Here is a 26,223-nt window from a genome sequence, read left to right as displayed (position 1 = left end):
TGGCCAATGTCCGCCATCCAGTTATGTTTAATGTCCATGGGTTAAATCAGGTAATAATATTGACATCATACTTATTTACAAATTTCTTAAAAGATATCAGAACCTTACTCTGAATATAGCATTTAAATAATATAAGAAGTTATTTAATTTGAGTAGTATATTGATATAAATACTACCACAATGGTAATTTTTAACATTGGCAACACGTGCGAGTGAGACACCGCGACCCACCTTTGCTATCTCAAGTGGACCGTTTTCTCTAGTCTGGTACGAACGTCTTTCTAGCTCGGTGATAAAGTTCAATTTAGTATGGCAAAAAAAGTGACAGTGCAGTCCATCTTATAAGTCCATGTCAATACATAACTTGTTATGAACTTAATTCCCACCACTGCCCACAGATGGCGTTGTTATCAAACGTTTTAACTTAATATTTATATTGAAGTATGAGTAAAGTCTAATTCAATTTCATAATTAAGGCTTTTTATTACTTAAATGTTTTATATTTATAGATAGGGCTTACGGCTAGTTACAGTACCATAATGCAAAAAAAAAAACAAAAAAAGCAAAAAGAAAACGGTCACCCATCCAAGTACTGACCCCTCCCGACGTTGCTTAACTTTGGTCAAAAATCACGTTTGTTGTATGGGAGCCCCATTTAAATCTTTATTTTATTCTGTTTTTAGTATTTGTTGTTATAGCGGCAACAGAAATACATCATCTGTGAAAATTTCAACTGTCTAGCTATCACGGTTCGTGAGATACAGCCTGGTGACAGACGAACGGACGGACGGACGGACGGACGGACGGACAGCAGAGTCTTAGTAATAGGGTCCCGTTTTACCCTTTGGGTACGGAACCCTAAAAACCGGGCAAGTGCGAGTCGGACTCGCGCACGAAGGGTTCTGTACCATACAGCAAAAAAAAAACGGTAAAAAATGCAAAAAGAAAACGGTCACCCATCCAAGTACTGACCACGCCCGACGTTGCTTAACTTTGGTCAAAAATCACGTTTGCTGTATGGGAGCCCCACTTAAATCTTTATTTTATTCTGTTTTTAGTACTGGTTGTTATAGCGGCAACAGAAATACATCATCTGTGAAAATTTCAACTGTCTAGCTTCGTGAGATACAGATACAGCCTGGTGACAGACAGACGGAAGGACAGCGAAGTAATAGGGTCCCGTTTTACCCTTTGGGTACGGAACCCTAAAAACAGACAAACGATCTCGGCAGTTTCCGTTTCATGATCATAACATGGTAACACACGCATATCAGTCACATGTCATTTTTGACATTGTTGATTTGTTTTGACTTGGCAAGGTCCTGCCCAAGTTAAGAAAATAAAGAATTTCTTGGAGATGAGTCTGATTAAACCGATAAAACTTTTGGTATCATAATTTATTGCCTACAAGTTTTTCAAATAAAGTGTCGACAGTATTTACATACAGACATGGGTGGATTATTTAGCAAACAAAAAAAGCACGTAAGCAGGGTTACTGAGCAAGATAAAGCAGTTCTACAACTTAAACAACAAAGGGATAAGCTGAAACAGTATCAGAAGAAGATTGAGATTAATTTGGAAAGAGATCGTCAGTTTGCCAAAAGACTCCTGGCAGAAGGTAAACGTGAAAAGGCAAAATCACTTCTCAAAAAGAAACGTTACCAAGAACAGCTCCTGCAGAACACAGATACGCAGTTAGAGCAATTAGAACAGCTTACTCACGATCTTGAGTTTGCGCAAATTGAAGTTCAGGTATGATTGAACATGAACCTTAAAAATGTCAACCTGCTTACTAATTCCTCTTTTTTTTAAATGGGATCCACTAGAATGAACTTTCTATATTTTTTCTTGAAAAACATATCCCCAATTCAACCACACACTCAAATGACAAAAACTTCCTGTCCTATTTTAGGATTTTCTACATTTTGTATATAAATTGCAAGGTTGATATGATATCGGAGTTATGTTTTTGCTAAGGCAGAGAAATTTTATATGAATCACAAGCTTAAATGGAATTGATAATGTTTTCTTAGTTCTACTTCATTGAATATTTTCCAGTAAATTGGTTTTCATTGTTAAAGTAAATTATTAAAGTTTTTTTTCTTAAGTTGATTAAAATGATAATTCTAATTTTTTTTTACAGGTACTGAATGGCTTGAAGACTGGAAATGTAGCATTAAAAAGCATTCATGATATACTGAACATAGACGAAATAGAGAAAATCATGGATGAAACAAAGGAAGGCATTGAGAAGCAGAGAGAAATAGATGAACTAATATCAGGTCAACTGACTGAGGAAGATGAGGAGGCCGTGGAGGCTGAGCTGGAAGCCATCTTGGATGTCAGCGACCAACTGCCTGATGTGCCAAAAGAGAAGCTGCCGGACATCCAAGAAGAGGAGGCAGAGAAACCTCGGAAAGCTAAAGAAGCACCAACTAAAATTGCAATGGAGGCCTAAATGTTTATATTATATTCATATGTAGTTTGGCAAACCATTTCCGTCAGTAGAAAAAGGTGCAAATTTAAATGTGGGCACAATAGGTTGTCCTTCCATAGAAAATTTGAATTTTTCTACTGACAAAGTGGGTTTGTCAGAGTATAATTATTGTATATTATTATTGCCATAAGTAAATATTTTTCTGTACAATAAACATTTGTTTTAAAATCTTTTTTTTACTGTTGCACCTTTCTAGCTGAAACTTGAATGCTGGTGCATTTGTGTATTCCCACTAGCTTTACGAACTATAACTAGTAATATCACACAGACCACACAGAAAAAGTTAAGTAGTGAAAATCTTTCCTAGTAATTCTAACTTTTTTGAATCACTACCTATATTTCATATGTAGATTGGTAACATGCATTTACTTTCATATTATGTTCACCTGGGGATGTTTACTGCACTTTGTAAACTGAAGAATGATATAAACAAACCTAATTTCCTTTAGTTCTACACCTGATTCACATTACTAGCTGTGTTCAGTTCGGCATTCCAAGAACCACACGAATTACGCCTCATTACAGTTTTGTAACTTATACTTGGGGAATAAGATTCAAATTCATTTGCACATTTTTATACTTACAGTATACCAATAAGCTCATCAGGTACGTTAATGAAATGGGGGTCCGATTACATTATGTTTATATCCGTTCGCTCACATATTTCAAGTTCACGAGTCGCGTTCAACAGTCGTGTGTTGTCTTGAATCACGATGGGTGGTTTAATGGCAAAATATACCAAAAAAGAGAGGAAAGCCACCGGTATCATGTCCCGATTAGACCAGCAAAGGAATAACTTACTAATATATCAGAAGAAAATTGAGCCAACTCTAGAAATGCATCGGCAGCTTGCTATACAGCTGCTTAATGAAGGCAAACGCGAGGAAGCGAAGAAAGTACTAAGGAAGAGACGGTACCGTGAGCGACAATTACGAAGTTCTAACGCCCAGCTAGATAGAATAGATCAGATAGCTAACGATCTCCAGTTGGTGTGCTCACTCAATGAGGTAAGATAGTTTGATCTAATCGGTCGTGCACATCGATGCATTATATTTGAACGGATTAAATTTTTGGTAGTTAGTCGCACATCTCGGTTGAGATTTTGTGACGCTTTATATAATTTTTAATCACGAATCTTTCAGGTGCCCCAATATGTAGAGAGCAAAATCAAACGTGGCAAGTGGAGATCCATCATAAAGAGGAAATTAAAAAAATCACAACATAATACCGATTCAAGAAAGAAACTGGGAAAGCCCGTTGTCGAGGACATTGAAATTCAGGTACCTACCTATTTATTCGCCTATCCTATCCATACTAATATTATAAATGAGGAAGTGTGTGTTTGTCCGTTACCTCTTCACGCCACACGCTCAAACCGCTGAACCCATTTAGTTGAAATTTGGTATACAGGGAAGGACATAGGAATCATAGGATAGTTTTTATATCGGATGTCATCCCTAAAGAGGATGAAAAGGGGGCTGGAAAATGAGAAAATTAAAATAACACTAGCCCTACGTGTGCTATGAAAATCATTGCAGACCATTCTTGGTGCTCTATTAGTTTTTCTTTTACAGGTCCTCAACGTTTTTAGTAAAAAGGAAAGGAAAACAAGTAAAAAAATATATGCTAAAGCAAAAAATGGAATTCAAAAGCAGGAGGAAATCGATAAAGCTATGATGCTTTCCTTTAAATTAGAAACGGGAGACGAAGAGGCAATTCATGAAGAGTTGGAAGTCATTTTGCATGGCAGCTACCAATTGCCCGACATCAATCAAGACGGTATACAAGTAGAATCACCTCATGGGTCTATCGACGTTACTGCAGAAATTGTTGTTAGTGCTTAAATGATCATTCATTCAGAGGTCATTTCACAAGAACTGGCACGAATGGAATGAATGAAAATATCTATGTATCACATTAACCAATAAAATGGTAGCTCTGCCTGTATACTTATATGGGTGTCACTCAATGCTCATACAATGAAAGTTTCGTTCATTTCATTCACGCCAGTTCGTGAATCAACTTGTGCCTCATGAAAAAGGGTTAACAACAAGTCATCACCTTGTAATGTGATGTTGATAAGATAGATTTTAATGTATGGAATGAATTGAGGAAGGTATTTAACAGAATAAGAAAACAAGCGCATTTGTTTGATTTTTTAATCTCATTCATATCAAATTACTGAACATAATTTAGTACTTACTATTGTGTCTAGGGATTTAGTTTTCCTATAAATATAAATTAGCGTGGCACCATTGAAGATAAGTTACCATTTTGTTTGGCTCTGATATAATTTATCCCAATGATTCTTCGCGTCTTAAAACGAAATTTCATTAACTAAAAACGATTTTCAATCGTTTCATTGTCATATGTTTAGTAATTTTCCAGCCAGTGTTAACATAATTTAAAAATAAATCTTAATATACCTAGGGGGTACACCTTTTCATTTACAACTAGACTATGTACATTTAAATAAGCTGTATTCTGTTTACAAGCCGGTACGTGACCACAGAAGTGATTACAACACCACTTCACGCCGACAATGGCTAAGCGATACACCAGCATTTTATAAAGCTATACAATTTTATCGAATAAAAAAAACATCAATTTTATCACACTTGTACTGTACAATCATGGCAAAATAAAATAATATCTATAAGCTTGATCATAAAAGACGGTATGTGGCAAAATTAGTTGTAAAATTTTATAAAAATTCACTCAATCTGAACTGAAGTTTTATTTAGCTGTTAGTTCCGGGATACTGCGAGTCTTGAAGCTTCATACTCGCTTCTCTGTGGTCCCTGTTTACATTATAATATTACATTACATTCAATGTTTCATTTGCGTAAGTAATATATACTCAATAAGTTCCGACTGCCCTTTTAATCTTTAATAATACAGATAAAACTTTGTAAAATTCAATTTTCTGGCAAGGAATGTAAAACGTTCTGTGATGATCCGCGCATTAATAATATTACATCAAGTTCCACCTGTAACATAATGCTTCTAAAGTAGTATTTACAGAGAATTGTAAAATAAACCTGGTAACCGCTATTTCCATAACTATAACATTAATCCGTTATACACGAGTAACAACGGGCATGTTTAATTGGAACTGTATATTAGGAAAACAGGTAAGATACTGACGTCACAGACTAGCAACTTACGATATGGCTGATAAAATTGAATACAAATTTATTTACAAAAGTATCTATCACCAAGATTTCACCATCTATTATAATAAAAGAGAAAAGGAACTGAGAAGATAACTAACAATAGTTAAATCCGGTACCAATGAATATAAGAGCACACAATTGGTCAGGAGAATATCTGCAGCACAAAGAAACTTCTAAAATAACTCAAGAAGTTTACTGTCAGAAAAGCGAGCAATAAGAGAGACAAATAAAGCTAGTCACCATACAAGTTGTCCTTTCTCAATAAAAGATAAATTGGATAAACTTAGTACGGAGATTCGTAACCCTTATTATTTACTAGTCTCTGGTTTATGAGTAGTACTGTATGTAGTGGAGTCAGAGGCGTAGCTAGAGGATATGGCGCCCGGGGCAGGCACCAAATTTGCGCCCCCCCTCCCCCCCAAACGAAATGAACTAACGAAAGAGTTACTTTTTTCTTACAGTTTACTTTTAATTGAGACAAAAAAAGTGTTTTTTATACATCGGTGGCTAACAAGCTTACGACCCACCTGATGGTCAGCGGTCACATGCGCGTTGCCGACCATTTTAAAACTTATACACTTATTTTTTGGAGATCTCCTTAGACTTAAAGGTTCAATATCGCTTGTGAGTTTGGGATCGTAGACTATTCACAGGTACAGCGCGCCTTTGGACTGATTTGAAGGGTCCAAGGTGGCATCCAGATGCTCCTGCCCAAAGGTGACAGCAGTACTCAATAAATGGGATCTGTCTACCCCAGAGTAAAGTATCGCCTCCCTTTATTGAGCACACCGAGTTTTTTTTTGGATACGAGCGCAGCCTACCCAGCAAGGTGGCTACGAAATTATTGGACGTCACTGATGGAGATCTCAACACCGAGGCTCCCAATACTCCCTGACATGGGAAGGCTTGTGCCTTGAAAAATGAGGTTTTCTTAGCCCTAAACGCGCAAAATTGAGTCTTGGTGGGATTGAATTGGACTAGATTGTCCCGATCCCACATCGAAACCTGACACAGGTTTTTCACGACATTCTAGTATCACAGAACGAGCGATGTTATTACGGCATGTCTTATACAGGGTGGTCCAAACCTTGACGTCCATAATTTTTTTAAATTTCTCACGCTGTGGGCTATCAGAATATGTACGTTAGCCGACGTTTCGTAGTTTTCGAATTAAGATTTTTATTACTTTTAACGTTTGTTAAGAAATTCTGGGGTGAAGATTTAATTTAAAAAAAAACTATTGAACTTTATTGTTTCTTTTTGTAACATAATCCTTGACCAACGGCGCAGTTGCTAAAACAACAGCATCCTCACTTGGCTGAGTTGAGCTGAGTTCAAGCTTAGATGTTGCCCTTACCTAAATAAACAAAAAATAAATAATGATAAAATACAAGCGATTTCAAGGACTTTTTGTTATTTTAGAAACTGCTAGACCCTAAGTTTTTTTAAAAGGTCAAAAAAGTGATACTTAATAGTCCTAATTTTTCAGAGTCGCCGGTCAAAGGAACTGAGGTGGAAAGCTTCCAAATTAGTAATTCATTAAAAAAGTCCTCTTTTGTTATTTCTACTATTATTTTATGGTGTCACTTCCCCATCGCTATTTCATGTTATATGTGCAAATACCACGAACATGTATTAGAAGACATAAAAGCAAAGCAAAGCTTCACCCCGGAATTTCTTAACAAAAGTTAAAAGTTAAACTCGTAAACTACGAAAAATCGGCTAATCATGGGGTATATACATATATTCTGATAACCCACGACGACGATACTAAAAAAAATTTTTGGACGTCAAGATTTGGACCATCCTGTATACAGGTTGGCTAAAAAATAACTGCATTTTCCTTGCCAGGGAGATTTTGGGATTAAACCTACTGAGCAAATCGCGAAAAAAAAATTTGGCTGTGTCCTACATTTTGGCTGGTCCATTTTCTATGGGAGGTATTTTGCCCATTTTGGCGCCCCCCCCTTGGACGGCGCCCGGGGCACGTGCCCCCTCCAACCCCCCCCTAGTTACGCCTCTGTGGAGTATGAACTTAACTCGTTTTCTACGGGGTATTTCGTCACTGTTAGCGGAAACTGAACCGCAGATTGCCCCCTATGACCCCTATGTAAACCCAATAAGTGCTACGTCTGACAAGTGGATTACATTCAATCGCTGGGGCAAAGAAAATAAAATATAGGAAATAGTCTCTCTAGACTAGACTCACATTTATGTCTAAGGGTCTATTACAACTGTCCAATTTCTTTGTTCAATGTCATTGCGTCTCTCTCTTTTTGAGCAAAATTGTGAGACGCAATACAAAGTGGACAATAGTTATTTGTACAACAAGAGATCAAAGTTAGATATTTCTTCGAGTGCTTATTTTGAGTCCCGTGCAAGCGAAAGATTCTATAATAGATTCACGAGCGTAGCGAGTGAATCTAATTTAGAATCTTGAGCGTAGTAAGGGATTCAAAAGCGCACGAGATGTAAATAACTTTGATCTCGTGTAGTACACAAAATTTTTCACCCTAAGCAGTGAGAACATACCTAGAGGGACAGAGATAATAGAACCCAAGTATATCGAACTTGTATTAGACCCCGCATGTTGAAATGACATTTGACTATAAAGGTCACTTGAATGACATTTTGTCTCACTCAGTGAGCAAAATGCGATTTTGCTCACTCATTTTGTCACACTCAGTGAGCAAAATGCGATTTTGCTCACTGAGTGAGACAAAATGGCTCAGTGAGCAAAATCGCATTTTGCTCACTGTTTTTAAGAAGCAAAGTACCCTTGTTCGAGTTGCTGAGGTGAAAAGATATTTGACAGATGGAGTACCACCCTTATACACGCCGTTCGGCAGTTCCCATCGGTTTGAAATCGGTGCCAAGCTCAGCCGTATTTAAAATCGGTATTGGTCGTATCGGCCGTATCTGTTTCTTTCTTGAGATATTTAGCAGACGTTTGACCAATCAAAATGCCACATCTATTTCTCTTTGCGCTATCGAACGCCAACGTAAGATTTGTGATAGCATTTCGAACGGTCACCGGTCACCCCAGGCATGCAGGGAGTTGCAGTGGAGTCGGAGGTAGTGGAATCAGTAGTAGAGTATGGAGGGGAGAGTTGGGACAGTTAGTAGTTGACGGTGACGGGGTGCGCGAACGTGGCTCCCGCCGCCTCCAGCCCGACGCCGCCCGGCGCTCGGACTTGCTGCAATCACAACGGATTAATATTAGGCCAGATCTGGAATACTTGGAAATATATTTTTGTATTCTCTATGTATAATGGTAAGATAACTAACTGTAGGTCTAGCATATATAATTGGCGCGATAAACTACTCGTTTCTTTCTATGTTAATTAAAGAGGGTCGGGCAGTCCATCTCGACGCGAGATGCTGTCGCGGCAATCATGTGTTAGCCCGGCAGGTAAGGTATAATATGTAATGAGATTTGTGTACATGTGTTTGGGAGTTTTACATTGGTCAAGTCAAGTACTTACTTGGCTGGTAATTTGCATCACAGTCGCGTTAGCTTGTTGGGGGTTTTGTGCTACGGCGCTCTCCGCCGGACTCGCGTTTGCTGAAGGTCTGGAAAAGAAACAAATACATGTTTAATAACGACAAATTGCATTTGACGTTACATTTATTTATTAGTATAGTAATCGGCAGACATATTTAAATATTAAAAAAACCCGAGACTTTCGCCTCCTCCCTAGGGTTCCACTTTCAAATAGACTTCATAGGTACATATTTGGGGTCGCAACGGCCGGTCGTAATTGTGCTCCCACAACCTACCACTAATATTGTCCTCATAGTTTACGTGCCAAATAGCCCCAATTGTAGTGGTGTTTTTAATTGAAGTGGTCGGCCCGACATGCGACGGCTGTACAAGCGATTTTGTCGGCAGCGCGACGCTACGGCCGTTATATCCATCTTCAACGCCCGTTCTATCCTCGTGACGTGGTGTGTGTGTGTGTGTGTGTGTGTGTGTGTGTGTGTGTGTGTGTGTGTGTGGGGGGGGGGGTGTACCTGGAGTCGTGTCCCCGCTCGGGCTCCTGCGCGTCCTTCTCGCACTTGACGCCGCAGTCGCCGCACTCGGGCGCCGGCTCGGCCGCGCCCTCCGCCGCCGCGCCCGCTGTCGCACCCGCACCCGCATGCGTGCGCCGGTGCGACGACAGGTGACCTGATAGAAGAAACAAACAGGTCAGCCATTTTCAACTCCTCCATATACATATTTCCATCCCGGTCCGCAAAGACCGAATTTTGACTTAACTCGGCTTTTATAAACAATCTATTATAATAAAAGAAAAAAGAACTGGGAAGATCATGAAAAAAAAAAAGCACATAATTGATCAGGAAAATATCTGCAGTGCATAGAAACATTTTCTAAATTAGCCGTTTTGTGTCATGAAGCGAGCGACAATTTAAATCCCGCCCCGGATCCTAATTATAATTCACGTTACCTTTGCACATGAAGTCCTTGGAGCAGATGTCGCATCGGAAGGGCCGGGCGCCGTTGCCGTTCTTGTTGTGCGAGCGCTCGTGGAACAACAGGTTACCCTTCAGAGGGAACGACTTGCCGCACTCGCCGCAGCTGAACGGCCGCTCGCCACAGCTGTGTGATCTACAAATAAAATACCAACTGTGAAATACTGCGGTACCGGCTAAAAGTAAGGACAATAATGAGAGAACTAAAAGCGATAATGGCACTCAACGTGGGAACAATGTGGAGTGTAGTAGACTCACAATTTCCCATATTGTGTCCCATAATCATAATTCAATGAAAAAACTTAACTATACATCAAACACATAACTACGACGGTGTAGACCGGACAGATAGTTATCGACTGTATTGTTTGAGTCAACGCACAAATTCAAATGTCATATCAATTACATCTTAACCTCTCCGCTGATAATACGAATCGGCAAAAAATTACCTTCAAGTTGGATATGGCACACGCGATTTCAGACAAAATATATAAAAAGTCAAAACCCTTGGGGACCTTTCAAAGTACTGGAACTTAAGAGGGTAAATTAACTTGTAACGTGTTACCTCATGTGAGCCACCAGATGTTCCTTGCGAGTGAACGCCTTGGAGCACACCTTGCAGGAGTGCGGCGTGTCGCCCGTGTGCTGCTTCAGGTGGTTGGTCAGGTGTTCCTTCCGCGTGAACGTCTTGTGGCAGAACTCGCATCGGTGAGGCGACTCGCCCGTGTGTATCCTGCAGATATATTGGATATTTATTCTTAATTATGCACATTGTATGCGTCGTATGAGGAAATTAAAAGCCTGGCACAAGAAACAAACGATTACTCCACCGACAAGAGCAAAGCTCTTAAGTTATGATGATCACATTGTAAACTGCCTTTTCTGCATATAGAGTGCAGTAGAGAGAGTCATTCCTCATTATTTGGCGGCAAGTAGAGCAACATGGACTTAAATTGAGCGGATCTAATCTGCCCATATTATTGAGCCTCGCTTTATTGCAAGACTACAGTTATGACGATATAAACTGTGGCACTAACCCATGAATCTAGTATATAACTGGATCTGGCATGAGGGGTGGGGGGAAATGACCGAACGGGATAGTCTTATGTATCAGCGAAAGAGCTATTATTGTTTGTCCTTGTCAGTCTCACATTTTATTTGTTCCCCACCGTAAATTTAGTATGGATTATAGGTGGGCAACAAATGAATTCGACCAATCATAGTGTCGCATTGCGTATGTTTTGTCCCTCACGGAGGCACGCGTATACCACTTGTATAGGATCCTACCTTGTATGCACTAACCTGACATGGTTGGTGAGGTGTTCCTTGCGGCTAAAGGTCTTGGTGCAGAAGGGGCACTTGTGCGGCGTCTCGCCGGTGTGCAGGTGCACATGGTTCGTGAGGTGCTCCTTGCGCGAGAACGACTTCGAGCAGTACGTGCACTTGAACGGCGTCTCGCCCGTGTGTTGCCTGCAACAATACAGTTTAGTTAGTCACGTAAGTTTTTAGGACGATCTCCTTTTGCAAATTGAAACTTATTTCCAACAGTTTTTTTTTACTTTTCAGTTATTAAACTTCTTTCAATGAAAATTGTACTTTAAAATAAAGAGCCCGGTCTACGTCGAGCGATCAACCTCGCCGTAACTGCCTTGCTAATCTTTTCCATGGTGTTGAATGTTTGTTAATTCTTGGTGTTAAGTATGCATTTTTTATTTGGTCCTCGCACTACGCGGTAAACGTTTTGAGTCGCCTTTTGACTTTGGAAAAAAGTTGACAGCATGCTCTCTGACCCACAAGCAGAATTGAAATTTACACGCCTAACGCGAATCCGACCAATCAGTGCTGCGATAGAAAAACGGTGCCTGCAATATAATAGATACGCACCGGACATGATTGACAAGATGCTCCTTCCTGGAGAAGCTCTTGTTGCAGTAGGAGCAGGCGTGCGGCGCGTCGCCGGTGTGCTGCCGGATGTGGTTGTTGAGGTGCTCCTTGCGCGAGTACGCCTTCGGGCAGAACGTGCACTTGTGCGGAGTTTCCCCCGTGTGCTGTCTGCAACAGCAGTACATTCCGATTCAAACACAAGCAAAAATAAACTAGAGGGGTCATTCTCATTTGTCTTCTCTTTGCGTTCAACGGTAAACTTTACATCTACCGGTAAACGGGGAGCGGGAACAAATGGGAATAGCCCGACTAGAGGGGAGGGGACCGAGCTCAAATCGGAATGTACAATGCTGTGCTACTAGCGGGGGAAACGGCACGAATGACGCCTGATTCTAATGCGTATGTGGTAGAGTTAGCTTACCTTGGGTTTGGAAACCGTGAAAAGTTCATGCGTTTCAATACATGCTATTAAGTACTATGATTATATGAAAATTAATGTAAATTCTGCAGAGTAGTCGGTAGCACAGCATTGTTTATTACATTGGCTCATGCGACAGGATAAAATAAACATAAAAACAGTCAGGAGTCAGGAGCCCTGTCGATAGTATGTTACTCTTATTTATGACTGACGAATTTTACATGAACTTTCAAAAATAAATCTATAATACCTACTAAATAAAACACCAGACTGCTTTTTTGAATGAAGTCATTGCATCTCACTCTTAAGCAAAATGTGAGACTAAAAATACACATTGAACAAAGATATTGGACAGATGGAATACCACCCTTAGACATGCTGATGTCGGTTGAGCGTAGAAATAGACACAGTGTTATGGCAGTGTAATATTCTAGGAGGAAATCAGGCCAAACCGAAGGCGGAGGTCGAAGGACAGCGAGTTTAAGAACCCCTATCCCAGTATGTAATTTACTGGTTACCTGACATGGTTGTTTGAATGACTTGGCGGAGTAGGTACAGCGGCTCGCTTGTGTGCTGCTGCACGTGAGGCGCACCCTGTGAAAGACTTGTGAGCACATATGAGGGAACAATCAATGACTCTGTTATCACCTGACATGGTTGTTGAGATGCTCCTTCCTGGTGAAAAACTTGGCGCAATGGATGCAGCGACTCGCCCGCGTGCTGCCGCACGTGGTCCGTGAATCGCTCTTTGTGAGCACATCTGAGGGGCCACCAATGAATCTTTGTTCTCACCTGACATGGTTGTTGAGATGCTCCTTCCTGGTGAATGACTTGGCGCAGTAGGTGCAGCGGTGCGGCGACTCGCCCGTGTGCTGCCGCACGTGGTTGGTGAGGTGCTCCTTGCGCGTGAACGACTTGGTGCAGAACGAGCACTTGTGAGGGGACTCGCCGGTGTGCTGTCGCACATGGTTTACTGGAAATACAGAGGAAGTACTTATGAGTTATTGTTTCATCTAACAGTTAATCTGATGTTTGCACTTTCTGTATTCTCAGATGCTATTGCTTTTGAGTTGATAGGGAATGCGTAGCAAGCCAACATAGTAGTTTTCATGTTTACTTAAGGCTAAGGTCTAAGTCAAGCTCACCTAGGTGATCCTTCCTCGTGAAGGCCTTGGGGCAGTACCCGCACTGGAAGGGCGTTTCTCCGGTGTGCTGGCGCACGTGGTTGACCAGATGCTCCCGCCGCGTGAACGACTTGGAGCAGTAGTTGCAGCGGTGCGGAGACTCGCCTGTGTGTTGCCGGACGTGGTTCAGTAAATGCTCCTTGCGGGTGAACGTTTTCGAGCAAAAGTCGCAGCGGTGGGGGGTTTCGCCTGGAAATTATACTCATATTGCATTTTGTTGCTGCGTGAACTAGCAGTCGATAAAATAAGAAAGCGTAAGGCACGGTATTTGGCGAAAAACTCTTATTTTCTTGACAAGCTTTGTACGTGTATGTAGTTTTACTGAAACTACTCCTATTGTTGTCTGTACTTTGTGTGCAGTCAAAGTGAACAGAAGAATTATTTTATAACTCCGAGCATAGTGAACGATCCTAAGCTATTGCAAATAAATAATTAACACATCTAATATTAAATTTACTTTGTGAATATGTAATAGCATAAATTAACAGCTTTTGAAAGGAAAAACCAAGCCTGCCACCGAGTTGAACTCAGAATGATAGGATATGGGTGTTAAATGGAGTCTAATACTGACCGGTATGCCACAGTATGTGATTGGTGAAGTGTTCCTTTCTTGTGAAAGATTTCCCACAGAGTTCGCAGCGGAACGGGGTATCGTTCGTATGTGATCTCATATGGTTTGCTAAGTGCTCCTTCCTAGTATACTTCTTCCCGCATATTTGACAATGGTGTGGAGTTTCACCTATGAGGGTGGGGCAGAAAATAAAATGTTATTCAATGATGCAACTATGTCACTCCCTGTTTATTTTTCTCTTCGAAAAGTGAAGGTTTTCTCGCAACTATAAAAATACCCTATTCTTTTTACACCTAAACACGAAACGACTGTATCAAAACGTGTAATTAAAATTGCTAGTTTTTTAAACATATGCAGATCGAAATACCTTGTACATTCAGATTGTTTTAGGCATTTTGATACAAAGTCGTTTATAGTAACGTTGGTTTAGATGCATTGATAATAGGATGTTTTGATTTTAGTTGCAACGAAACCTTTATATGTCTCCCGGAAAAAAAATATACAAAACAATTAAAAAGGTGTTTGCTTTCGTTAGACGAAGAGAACTATAAATTTGGGAGACCATAATGTTAATCTTGCTTACAATAATTTGTTAGATCTTCAATAACTCACATTGAACAAATTGTGTCAATAGTTGAATCATTCAATATTCTAATTTCTGCACCACCGTGGCCCGATCGGTGCAGGCTTGGCAGTTACGGACAGTGTCAGTACTTGGATAAACCACCCACAAATTGGCACCCAAGGAACATTAGGCATCTAGTTTTTGCATGATATCGGTCACTACTAATATCCTACAAGTCACTAAATGTCACCACTATGAGGGGTGCCAACAATAGGTAGGTTTAAACGAGTTATTAAAAAATAGAACTGTTCTACCACTTTAAAAAGCGTTATCTAGAAAAATTTACTAATTAATGCATGCAGAAATACAAAACCAAAAATTAAAATATGCAAGTTATTTGGTTTGGTTAATTTGAAATCATGTTAATATTAACAATTTCTTTATCAACCAATACAAAGGCTGCTTGCATTATTTACCAAACAAAGCTATCAGCTGGTAAGATCCTCTTGTAACAACCAAATCGCAAGTATAACTTTGTAGCACTTACACAAGTTCAAGACATGCAAACTTATTATAAACAGATTGTGATAGTTGTTTCGTGCGATAGCAAATGAAAGAAAAAAAGGTGAGTGAGGTGTCATGGGTGTCGATGCACGACATTGCAGGGAAAAATCACCGTATTGCGATGGTCTACTTTTGAATTTCCGTAATCAGTGTAATCACCACAAGTTACGCTCCGACTCGGTTGTTACAAGCAAATCTTACAGTTCCGTTTTTTTAGCATTAGAAAAAAGGTAACAATCTTGACCTGTCTTTTAATTGAAAAACACGTTTTAAAAATAAGTAACGGCAAATATGTAACAACTTATTTATTTACTTTATTAGGTACACTGTACACTAAACTGATATCGTACAATATCATGGGTAATTATGAATCTAATACGATCATTTATATTCTTCTGCTTTCATATGTAATAGTTACTGATTTTTTAAAAAGCTTACCTTCTTTCTAATGCTAATAAAATCGAACTTATAGTAAATGTTACCTGTATGCCACATGACGTGGTTCATAAAGTGCTCCTTCCTAGTGAAGCTCTTCTTGCATATGTCGCAGCGGTGCGGAGTCTCCCCCGTGTGTTTGCGGACGTGGTTCACCATATGCTCTTTCCGGGTGAAAGTCTTCGCGCAGAATTGACATCTGTTGGTTACAAAAATACTGTAGGTATTCAGCAGAGAGAAGTAAGAAGCTTTCATACGACGCCACCGTAAATCATCTTTAATGTTGCTATATTCTATTTTTACATTTCAGATTTGTATGTATGAAAACTATTTATTTCGTACACGTCATAACAACAACGTATTCTAGTTGTTCTGCTTAATAACTTTGCAACCATTTTATTTTACTTGTAATTAATTTGCAAAGTTTGCAATAATGAGCTTACTGTGGGGCTTAGTCAGTGGCGGATTTGCAGTCTTTGCCGCCCTAGGCCCCAAGCCTTGTAGCCGCCCCTTTCTCAGTATCAGCACCCTTCATATTGACTACATTTAGATCAGGCAACGGAAAGATATATTATAGAGGGAAATGCTTGGGACACTTTTTTTTACTTAGTAACTTTTTTGGACTCGTTAGGAGGTGAACATATCAAAAGTTGGGGGGTTTGAAGGTCACATTCCGGTTTTTCGCTTATTATATCTTAGAAACTATACGTCCGTGACATGATCATAGGAACATAGGTTTTATGAAAAAAATAAGCAAATACTTATTCATTTTAAGTGACAGTTTTACCAATAACATTGACTTTCATGTACCTACAAAAACATTAAAAACTATTTTCTTGAATAACTGCTAAACTATTTATCCTAAAATTATAAAAAAAATCTGAGATTCTTACAATGAGCTCTTTGATTTGATATGTAACACGATATAGTTTGAAGAACTTTATTTTTAAATTTTCTCATTTACCCCCCAAAATATGGAGGCCATATTTAAAATTCATTTTCATCACACTCGCTCAGTAAATGTGGAATTGCACGTAGGCGTAGCGGGAGTTATAGAAAAATCGTTTTCCCTAGGGAGTTATTAAGTTTCCAGTGCCATAATTAACAGTTTTTTGTCTTTAAACTTATTTTTTGTATCGCAAGTGTGAGGAAAAACACTGTGTGTATCTCGGGGCGTAATAATATTGCAAACTCGAGCCTATAAATCGCTCCGGCAAGCCGTCGCGATTTAACTTACTCTCGTTTGCAATATTCAACTTACGCCCCATGTTGCACAATGTACTATTATTTACGTTACGTCCATCTTTGGGTCACAAACTTACATATGTGTGCCAAATTTCAACTTAATTGGTCCGGCAGTTTCGGAGACCTCTCTCTTCCCCTGGCTCAAGGGCTACGGCCGAGGACTTTTGATATGTTCACCTCCTAGATAGTTCAAATAAAAATAGGTACAAAGTCAAAAATTGTGTTGCATTTCCATTTCCCTCTATAGGTACTTTTTTGGGAATTTGTTGCCTGGTCTAATTTTGAGTTATTTTTTGTTATCATCAGCGAATTTTTTGTCACAATTTGCCGCCCCTAATATCTTGCCGCCCTAGGCCCGGGCCTACTGTGCCTTATGGGAAATCCGCCACTGGGCTTAGTCAATTTGTGTAACGTCTTATAATATTTATTTATTCACATTTAATGCTCTCAAAGATATATCACTGTACAGCTTACTGTGGGGCTTAGTCAATTTGTGTAATGTCTTTTATAATATTTATTTATTCACATTTAAATTACATTTAGAGCATGAATGCTCTCAAAGATAGATGAACCTGTATGGCCTAAGGCCTGTATAATCAAAACCAAACCTGTAGGGCGTCTCCCCAGTGTGGCTGCGGACGTGGTTGTCGAGGTGCTCCTTGCGCGCGAACGTTTTATGGCAAGTCGTGCACGCGTACGGCTTGTCCTGCGTCAGCCGCTTGGCGTTCCTGTCCGCTGTGTCGCCTGCTGTAACCACGTCTATGTTAACCTTTTCGACGCCGTGTCAAACACAAAAGCTGTCACTCAGACGCCACGTCACCGAAGTGTCAAAACTGAAATTGAACTTTATGCATATGCTCGTAGGTCTATGTTGCTCTGTGGTCTGTGACCGATTAATCGGTCTTTGGCGTTGGACCTGCGGTGCGGATATTTATTTATTTAAACTTTATTGCACAATATATATAAAACAATGTACAAATGGCGGACTTAATGCCAAATGGCATTCTCTACCAGTCAACCATAGGGCCAAACAGAGATATCTACAATTGGTTGGTTGATGTATCAGTCATAGGAGTCCAAAAGGTTAAAACTAAACTAGTAAGTCGTCGGTATCCAACTGATGATATGCCGAGTACGACCAACAACTTAATAATTAATCAGAAAGCTCAAAACATGGGAGTCATAAAATGGAACAGCTCGAATATGAACTGCTGTAAATAATAAAATTACGAATACTTAAGTAATTTTGAACATTGAATATACGAATTCGAAGAAAGATACTTCGAATGATAAGTAAAGGTTACTTTCAGGGGAACCCACCCGGTTCCTTGTAGCCACAGAAAATGGACATATAGAACTATAAGGTAATATAAAATACTAACCAAGATGGCATTTCCCGTGCCTTGACAGCTCCACGGGGTTAGCGAAGGCGGATCCACATACTTGACACGTGAAAGGTTTTCTTTCGCCATGATATCGTCTGTAAAAACCAAATCAAATTAACTTTATCCCTTTAAAAACCAAATTAACTAACAACCTATGCCATTTCTGTCTAAAGGAAGCTGATGAGAGTGAATCAAACTTTTTTACATGGTAAAGTTTTGTTCCTAACGTCTATTTTTTTTATTCGGTAGACTAAAATGACATTTTATGTTCATATTATGAAATATCATTTTAGTCTACTGAATAAAAAAATAGACTTTAGACGCAAGCCATTCAGATCATGTAAACGCCCCTTAACCCCATCGAGTCCTAGCTATAGACAATTTTAAAAAATCCTCTTAGGTTTTTAGACTTTTCGTATCATGTGTCGTGACCATGGAACTTACAGGTAACCTTTCAGCTGACGCGACATAGCGTCTGCGAAACTCAAGCGACTAAGGCACAAACTTCATCTTCGCCTTTGACCTTTCAGCTCGCACGAGGATCAATATCGCTGGCCCTATATTACAGGGTTCTATGTTTCACTTTTATCGAACTGAAATTTGAACATTGTTGTAGTGAAATTAAGTCGAATTTCAATTATCTTGAAAATGTAACATACAAGCCTGTAATATTGGGCCAGATATATTATCAGGGTGAGTGAGAGTATTTGGACCTTTTCTTTTTTAGAGTTTTAGATGAAAGAAATGCGTGAATTGCCTTTGGTTGTACCGGTGCCACATCTAACTGTACAGCACATTTCTGGTTACTTACCTGTGAACAATGAGTTGATATCGGAACTGGAATATCTTCCCACAAATATCACAGGCATGGTGTCCGGGCGAGTTCTCCTCGGCGGACATGGCGGCGCTGGTTCCCGCTTCTACTTCCACTTCGCTTATTACCTAAAACAATACCAGGTGAAAATGAACCTTCCTACAAGAAAATAAAGACTAGTTTGTTTTAAGTGGACAGGTCAGCTGCATATGCGAACTAAACCCATGTTGTTTATGTACAACATAGCTTGTCATGTGTTGAAGCGCGTGAGGTACAGTTGTTTGAATACGCGAATACATGTACAATCAAGAACATATTTTTATGCGGCCTACGTTACTTCATTATTACTCTTTTCATGTAGTTAACTGTGTACTTATGAAAAATCAAATGCAAATATTCCGAAGACCGTTAACGAAAAGCGCGTGAAACCAGCGATGCAGATTAAAGTTTTTTTCTTTAGGTTTATTATATAATAATATGTAATTAGATCGGGTCTCTATTGTTTCCCATAAAATTTTGAGGCATTTCAGAATTATGACTAATGATAATCTGACAATCATTACATTATGACTTTCAATAATTATGTCAAACCGATGTTTCTAGTGTGCCATAATCGAAACTGATAAATTCTCGCAGTTTGAACAGCATTCTACTGTAATCTGAAATCAAGTAGAAAAACTCCTTACTTTGGCTTGTGGTTGCCCGTCAGCGTTAAGTTTCCCAAAGACCTCATGGTAAGCAAGCAGCTGCGACAGGTCTTCCACGTTGACTTTGTACATGGCATGCATGTCGTGGTCCGCCGCCCCCGCGGATATCTTCACTACGGCTCCTTCCATACCCATTGCACCCACACTCTGCATCAAGGAAAACAAGTTAAAGTTTAAGAGTTGGAGAGGTGGTAGTCTGAGCTGACTGTACTTTTGGTTGATAATATTGACACCAACTTTATATGTTTAAAGTTGAACTTTAAGGGCCAGTTGCACCAACCACATTTGGCAGACTGATCAACGTCAGTCGGCGCGCCACGGCGCCTTACTATGAAACTTTCCATACATAAAAATTTAGATAACTCTTTAACGATACGAACAGTTTGGTGCAACCGACCTTTAGTCTAATGCAGTTAAGGTCCTGTAATTTAGCACGCAGCGTGAAATAGGCGATTTCTATTTTGGACACGCTCTTTTTCTTCTTATGACGATCGTTAGAGGGTCCGCGGCGCTGATGTTATATGAACTTGGCTTGACTCGCTGCCGCGTGTCTAGATTATGTTTTTTTTTTACCTATATACTTTGTCCTTGACGACCTACGACTACGTGTTACTATAAAACTCACCTTTAAATCAATGCTCTTAAGGTCCTTTATCTCAGCAGGCAGCGCGAAGTGGGCCGTCTCTATCTTGGATCCGCCCTTCTCGTCTTTGACTATGGCCAGGGGGTCGGCGGCGCTGGCTTCTATGGACGTGGTGCCGTCCGGGTTCTGTGTTACGAGAATATTCGCCGGCTCGCCCGTAGCTTGCTCGATGCGAACCACGTTCTCTAATACCTGGAAATTTGTTTAGGTTAATTCTATTTTTTTATTCAACAAGTTACTTGTATAATGATATAAACAATTTAACTTATTTTAGCACCAGATTAATATTCACAGTGAGCGTGTGGTCTGACGGCATCTTGATAGCTTCATGCAGCTCCTCCTTGTCCACCAGCTTGCCTCCGCCCGGGTCTACCACGGTGACGATGTCTCCACTCACTGTTAGTTGCTAGTTGCCTACCTGTTGCCCCACAATCTGCTGCAGCTGGTGCACAGTGAGTGTGTGCTGGTCTGACAGCATCTTGATAGCTTCATGCAGCTCCTCCTTGTTCCCCAGCTTGCCTCCGCCCGGGTCTACCACGGTGACGATGTCTTCACTCACTGTTAGTTGCTAGTTGCCTACCTGTTGCCCCACATTCTGCTGCAGCTGGTGCACAGTGAGTGTGTGCTGGTCTGACGGCATCTTGATAGCTTCATGCAACTCCTCCTTGTCCACCAGCTTGCCTCCGCCCGGATCTACCACGGTGACGATGTCTTCACTCACTGTTAGTTGCTAGTTGCCTACCTGTTGCCCCACAATCTGCTGCAGCTGGTGCACAGTGAGTGTGTGCTGGTCTGACGGCATCTTGATAGCTTCATGCAACTCCTCCTTGTCCACCAGCTTGCCTCCGCCCGGGTCTACCACGGTGACGATACCGTCTTCACTCACTGTTAGCTGGATCTAATAAAAATACAGGTTTTAAGTTTTAGGTCCTATTATATGAAACTATGATTTATATAAATCTAGAAATATACAGTACAATACTTAGAACTTCTAGTTGTTATTTGCTATTTATTACGCGAAAGTACGGTGAATATTATGATGTGCAATTAAAACCTTAAAATCAAACAATTGTTTAAAGCATTTGAATAGTGAGTGACTTACCTCGCTGACCTGCCATTTGTGGATATTAAGCAGCGTGAATACAAATGTTTGTTTACAGTGTGCACATTACAAGATATACATAATAAAGCCAACCAACCATGTCACTAGATACACACTTATATAGAATTTTACACATATCACTCCAAGTGGTTGATTTTTCCTACTGCTTCACTAGTGAAATGGATGGTTGGCCAGACTATAGGTGTAACTGACAACTGACACATGGTATTTATGAAATATACAATACCTGCTGGTTGGAGTGTTCTGGCCTTGTCGCTGCCATTAGCTGCTGTTGCATTATGTGTTGCTGCGAGTGATGCCCCTAAAACATTTTTTATCATAAGCGCGCGACTTAGAAAATTATCGCTACATTGTTGGGGTTGCGTGCAAATGGATGTCACACAATTATTTAAATTGTCAAGTTTACCAATAGAAAACAAATTAAGACGATACTAACTATTAATACAGTAAAATTATACATTTTGCGTTTGCGTCAAATCCGGTAGTTCTGATTTTTTGCAGGCTTGTTTATGATGTTGGCCCAATGAATAATCCAAGTTTGTGACCTCGAGCGCCGAACGCAACTTTGTCAAAAATCGAATAAACCGCATTTTTTTTTTAGATTTGGGCGATTATAACCCTAAAGTACTAGTTTTTGATAGTAACTTCCTAGGGTGCTTTTAAAGTAGACTAAATTTGCTACAATAAGACACTGGAATTGTCTCTGTACATCTAATATTTTCCGAGATAAAGCCTTTCAAAATTTTATAATTTTACATCAGTTCTTAGCTATAAGGGTTAGGTAGGTAATTTATATGGAATTCATCACCGGCACGTTCTACAAAATATTTATTTTCCATAAAAAAATGTATGAGTGCCTATTCTGAAAAAATATTAAAAAATATAAAAATTTATATATAAAATTTTGAAAGGCTTTATCTCGGAAAATATTAGATGTACAGAGACAATTCTAGTGTCTTATTGTAGCAAATTTAGTCTACTTTAAAAACGCCCTAGGAAGTTACTACCAAAAACTAGTACTTTAGGGTTATAATCGCCCAAATCTAAAAAAAATTGCGGTTTATTCGATTTTTGACAAAGTTGCGTTCGGCGCTCGAAGTCACAAACTTGGATTATTCATTGGGCCAACATCATAAACAAGTCTGCAAAAAATCAGAACTACCGGATTTGACGCAAAAGAGCCAGGTTACAAAATTCGACAAATTTACTGGATTATATGTAATAGAGAAATGAAACATTAGTGAACATGTATGTCAATGTCAGTAGGTATCAGGTACAGAAATTAACAAGTAAAATCACATTAGAAGGTCAAACTTTAAAATTTAATACATGCGATAATAACAGTCATAGTCATGCTTTGGCCAAACGTTAAATTAGTTTTCTGACAATTATGACTAGTAAAGTGACAGATAATACGGGATTTGATAAAATTAAACTACACTTAGATTTCCCTAACCATTGAAACAGACAATGCTAACATTTTTTTCATTCCAACATGCAATAGGGATGATGACATATATTAATTTATGTAAAAAAAAACATTTAATGGCATGCCCAATTGCCCATTAAGATCTGTTCTGTAATAGTTTGCAGTAACATTTTAATGCTTCTAACTGTTAGTTTGCTATAAATAGTATTTTTTCTTGAAAGAAATATTATGCATTAATTTCTTTCTTTTAGGTCTCAGGGGCTACAACTCCATGGAAATGACATTATGTTATTTTGAACACTATACGTTGAAACATGTCACTTTCGATAGCCTCAATTGGTCTGGACGAAATTACTCCTAAAAGTTCTGAGTCACCATCCCTACCCCGTACACAATAAGCGCCATTAACCAAACTACACAACAGCCATGTACGAGCATTCCCGCAAATAAACGGAGTGTGTTACCACGTGATTTACCATATCAATGTTATGGTGTACAAACTCGACCCGGTTATTGGGTACCTGCTGGTGGGTTTGACCCGAGTTAGTTGTGACCTGACCAGCGGCCTGCTGCTGGGACAGCTCTTGTTGCTGAGCATGGGCCAGGGCATCTAGAAATAAACATGCAGAAAAAAAAAATTGTTAATCCAACTTTTTCTTCTTATATTTGTGTCATATGCCACAAGATATCAACAGTAGAATATATGTAATATAATTTTACAAAAAGATGCTTATTAGGATGACGTAATGCAATTTTCTCGTTTCTCAACAAGGTTTAGGATATGTAGTGCATAAACTAGCCCAATGCAGATTGAACTAAGATAAGAAATCTTGGCCAGTTGTATGACTTAAGGAGTGTCCTATAAAAATAAAAATCACAATGAGATCAAATAGTAAAAACAGTATATGACCATCATTGTCTTTGTCTATAACTCAGTGGAGAACCAGTAAAACTACCACCAGTTTGACTGACATTCGCTGGCGTGTTCCATTCTATGCATCTTGCTCATAGTCACATATTAGTGTGGGTGAGATGTATAGAAAGTAAGTTACGCAGACCATAGCCAAAATGTCAGTTTGACACTGCTCAATGGTATTGCTAATGGTACTTAGTAGACTGCAACATGATAATAATTACCGTGTGTTTGTGTCTGAGTGGCAATGATCTGTGGTAACTGTTGCGCAGCCGAGACAGTAACTTGGGTCTGTCCCGGATGCCCAAGTATAATGTTGGGGTCTCCATTGAGTATGCTTGCATGGGCTTGACCAAGGTCCTGAAATAATTAAAAATGGTATAATAACATTGATAACAAGTTGACAGTGCTTTTAACTAATGGGTCAAAGTTCTTTTCATTGTCTTGTTTTTGTCCCTGAAAAATGTGACTGGGTGGAGCTTTATGAGATGAATAGTGTTTAATTTTTGTCTCATAATAGTATGTACAACTCAAAGTCCATATAATCACACTGGACTTTTACATATTTAATTAAAGACATAATTAAAACTACAGCAGTGGTGATAAATGAAAAAAAATAAAACAACAAAAATTGTACGCATATAGGTGTAGGTATAGGTGGGGGTAGATTAGGGTAGGTGGGAGTGTTGCCTAGGGGTAAGGCATGCAACTTTCAAAACAAAACTAGCAGATTGAAACTCTAGCTTGTACAAATGAGTTTTAGAAATATTAGGTACTTGATATTCACATAGAAGAAGCCAGACTTATCTCAGTAAGGCCTAGTTTCCCTATCTGGATTGAAAGGTCAAATGGCAATCAGTTTAAAAAAACTAGTGCCTGTAGCAATTCTTGAGCTTAACTTGCCAAAGCAGACCAAAGACTATTTTAGGATGTAATATTTACAAATTGGCCTGCATAGAGTCAACATGAAAAAATGTATATGTCATACATACATGCTGACCAGGTTTGAAATCAAAAAACTGCTGTATTATGCTATGGATGTGAATTTAATAAACCTCATATACTACAATAATTTCTTTCAGGTTAAAGAGTGGTCCTGAATTAATTATTAAATTGAATTCCATTTTATTATAAATATGATAACATGTGTTTTTATTCTGCTATCATGAAGAACATACATAATGAAAGTGAATTCCATAAGGGTATTTTACCTTGAATTAGTGCAATTATCTAGCCCCTATCTTGATATATTATTTACTAACCTTATAAAGGTATAAAAGTGTGCTGCATACCTACAACAGCCATAACATTCACCAAGCATTATGCAGTGTATAATTACAAAATCTAAGGTTAATTAATGATGATTTAAATGATAATTGCAGTATATAATGTAATGTTTAGTACCTGCACTGGTTTCCCATTTTCTATCCTGGTACCCGTGGGCAGACCGTACACCGACACTTGCGGTATCGGTCCCGGGAACAGATTTGTAAACACCCAGTACTTTGCGACGCTAGACAAAGCGACGTTTACTGCCGCCGAGTTCACTCGCAGGTCGGTAGCGGACGTCGTAGGGGTCAAATTCGCAGTCTGCTGCTGCTGCTGTTGACCACATAGAACCCGTTTGTATTTGGAACCCAATAATCAAGTAAAATTAACATTCTAACACGAAAAAAACTACTATGACCAAGCACTAAAAAACTACGGACCTCTGAATTTCCAGGGGGCTGGCCGCCACCCGTATTGATATTGTGATGCTCCGTATTCATTTTGAGTCCTTATAAACTATAAAACTAGTAACTTTCACTAAAATATTTACAAAAACACAACATTTCTAAACTTTACGTATCGGCATTGTCATAATTTGACTGTCAACGAAATGGAGGCGCGGGGGACGCGACGGGCCGCCATTATGAAACTTAGCACACAATAACATTTTAGTCAAATAACGTTGTACACTATTTTATACGTAAACACAATAAAATTCACTTATTACTAGTGATATAGGCTGTGGATATTTACGAAATTACAATGAAAATGCTTTCAGCAAATCATGTAAGTAACTTTAGGGCAAATACACATTTGTGATAGTACGTTTCACGAATTCATCACACAACCACCCACGACGAAAGTTACTTAGTGACAATGCTGCCATCATGACAAAACTAACAATAGAAAAAAATCATAGTGGTAGTGG

At 39.3% G+C, this 26,223-nt stretch overlaps 3 protein-coding genes across 10 annotated transcripts; 2 read left to right on the top strand and 1 right to left on the bottom strand.

The window, feature by feature from the left end:
• The first annotated feature begins 1,297 nt into the window (after positions 1–1,297).
• Positions 1,298–2,665, top strand: LOC134667697 (charged multivesicular body protein 6-A-like). 2 transcript variants are annotated; one of them, XM_063525121.1, is made up of 3 exons: positions 1,298–1,752; positions 2,144–2,479; positions 2,601–2,665. In XM_063525121.1, exons 1-2 carry the CDS (start codon positions 1,450–1,452, stop codon positions 2,456–2,458), a joined length of 618 nt encoding a protein of 205 aa, XP_063381191.1. In that variant the 5' UTR covers positions 1,298–1,449; the 3' UTR covers positions 2,459–2,479; positions 2,601–2,665. The 2 variants fall into 2 exon arrangements, with proteins under 2 accessions (XP_063381191.1, XP_063381190.1); XM_063525120.1 differs by having other exon boundaries at positions 2,144–2,665.
• Positions 2,666–3,141: 476 nt separating this feature from the next.
• On the top strand, positions 3,142–4,341 carry LOC134667654 (charged multivesicular body protein 6-B-like). Its single transcript, XM_063525077.1, has 3 exons — positions 3,142–3,504; positions 3,640–3,777; positions 4,072–4,341. The coding sequence occupies exons 1-3, from the start codon at positions 3,211–3,213 to the stop codon at positions 4,339–4,341; spliced, it is 702 nt and encodes a 233-aa protein (XP_063381147.1). The 5' UTR covers positions 3,142–3,210.
• Positions 4,342–8,664: 4,323 nt separating this feature from the next.
• On the bottom strand, positions 8,665–26,173 carry LOC134667429 (zinc finger protein 271-like). 7 transcript variants are annotated; one of them, XM_063524837.1, is made up of 22 exons: positions 25,736–26,173; positions 25,431–25,628; positions 24,251–24,386; positions 23,635–23,723; positions 21,911–21,985; positions 21,304–21,459; positions 20,544–20,753; positions 19,898–20,065; positions 19,209–19,339; positions 18,395–18,492; positions 17,621–17,771; positions 15,815–15,966; positions 14,204–14,371; positions 13,594–13,821; positions 13,241–13,421; positions 12,031–12,198; positions 11,449–11,616; positions 10,712–10,879; positions 10,122–10,282; positions 9,688–9,841; positions 9,159–9,246; positions 8,665–8,870 (listed from the first exon to the last, which is right to left on the bottom strand). In XM_063524837.1, the coding sequence occupies exons 1-22, from the start codon at positions 25,793–25,795 to the stop codon at positions 8,793–8,795; spliced, it is 3,186 nt and encodes a 1,061-aa protein (XP_063380907.1). In that variant the 5' UTR covers positions 25,796–26,173; the 3' UTR covers positions 8,665–8,792. The 7 variants fall into 7 exon arrangements, with proteins under 7 accessions (XP_063380907.1, XP_063380904.1, XP_063380905.1 ...); XM_063524834.1 differs by having other exon boundaries at positions 23,590–23,723; positions 25,431–25,625; XM_063524835.1 differs by having other exon boundaries at positions 17,621–17,759; positions 23,590–23,723; positions 25,736–26,172.
• Positions 26,174–26,223: the final 50 nt, after the last annotated feature.

This window comes from Cydia fagiglandana, chromosome 9 (genome assembly GCF_963556715.1).
Source record: "Cydia fagiglandana chromosome 9, ilCydFagi1.1, whole genome shotgun sequence".
In the NCBI taxonomy this organism is placed as follows: domain Eukaryota; kingdom Metazoa; phylum Arthropoda; class Insecta; order Lepidoptera; family Tortricidae; genus Cydia; species Cydia fagiglandana.
The sequence above is the reverse complement of the archived record's forward strand: the minus strand, read 5'-3'. Positions and strand labels throughout refer to the sequence as shown.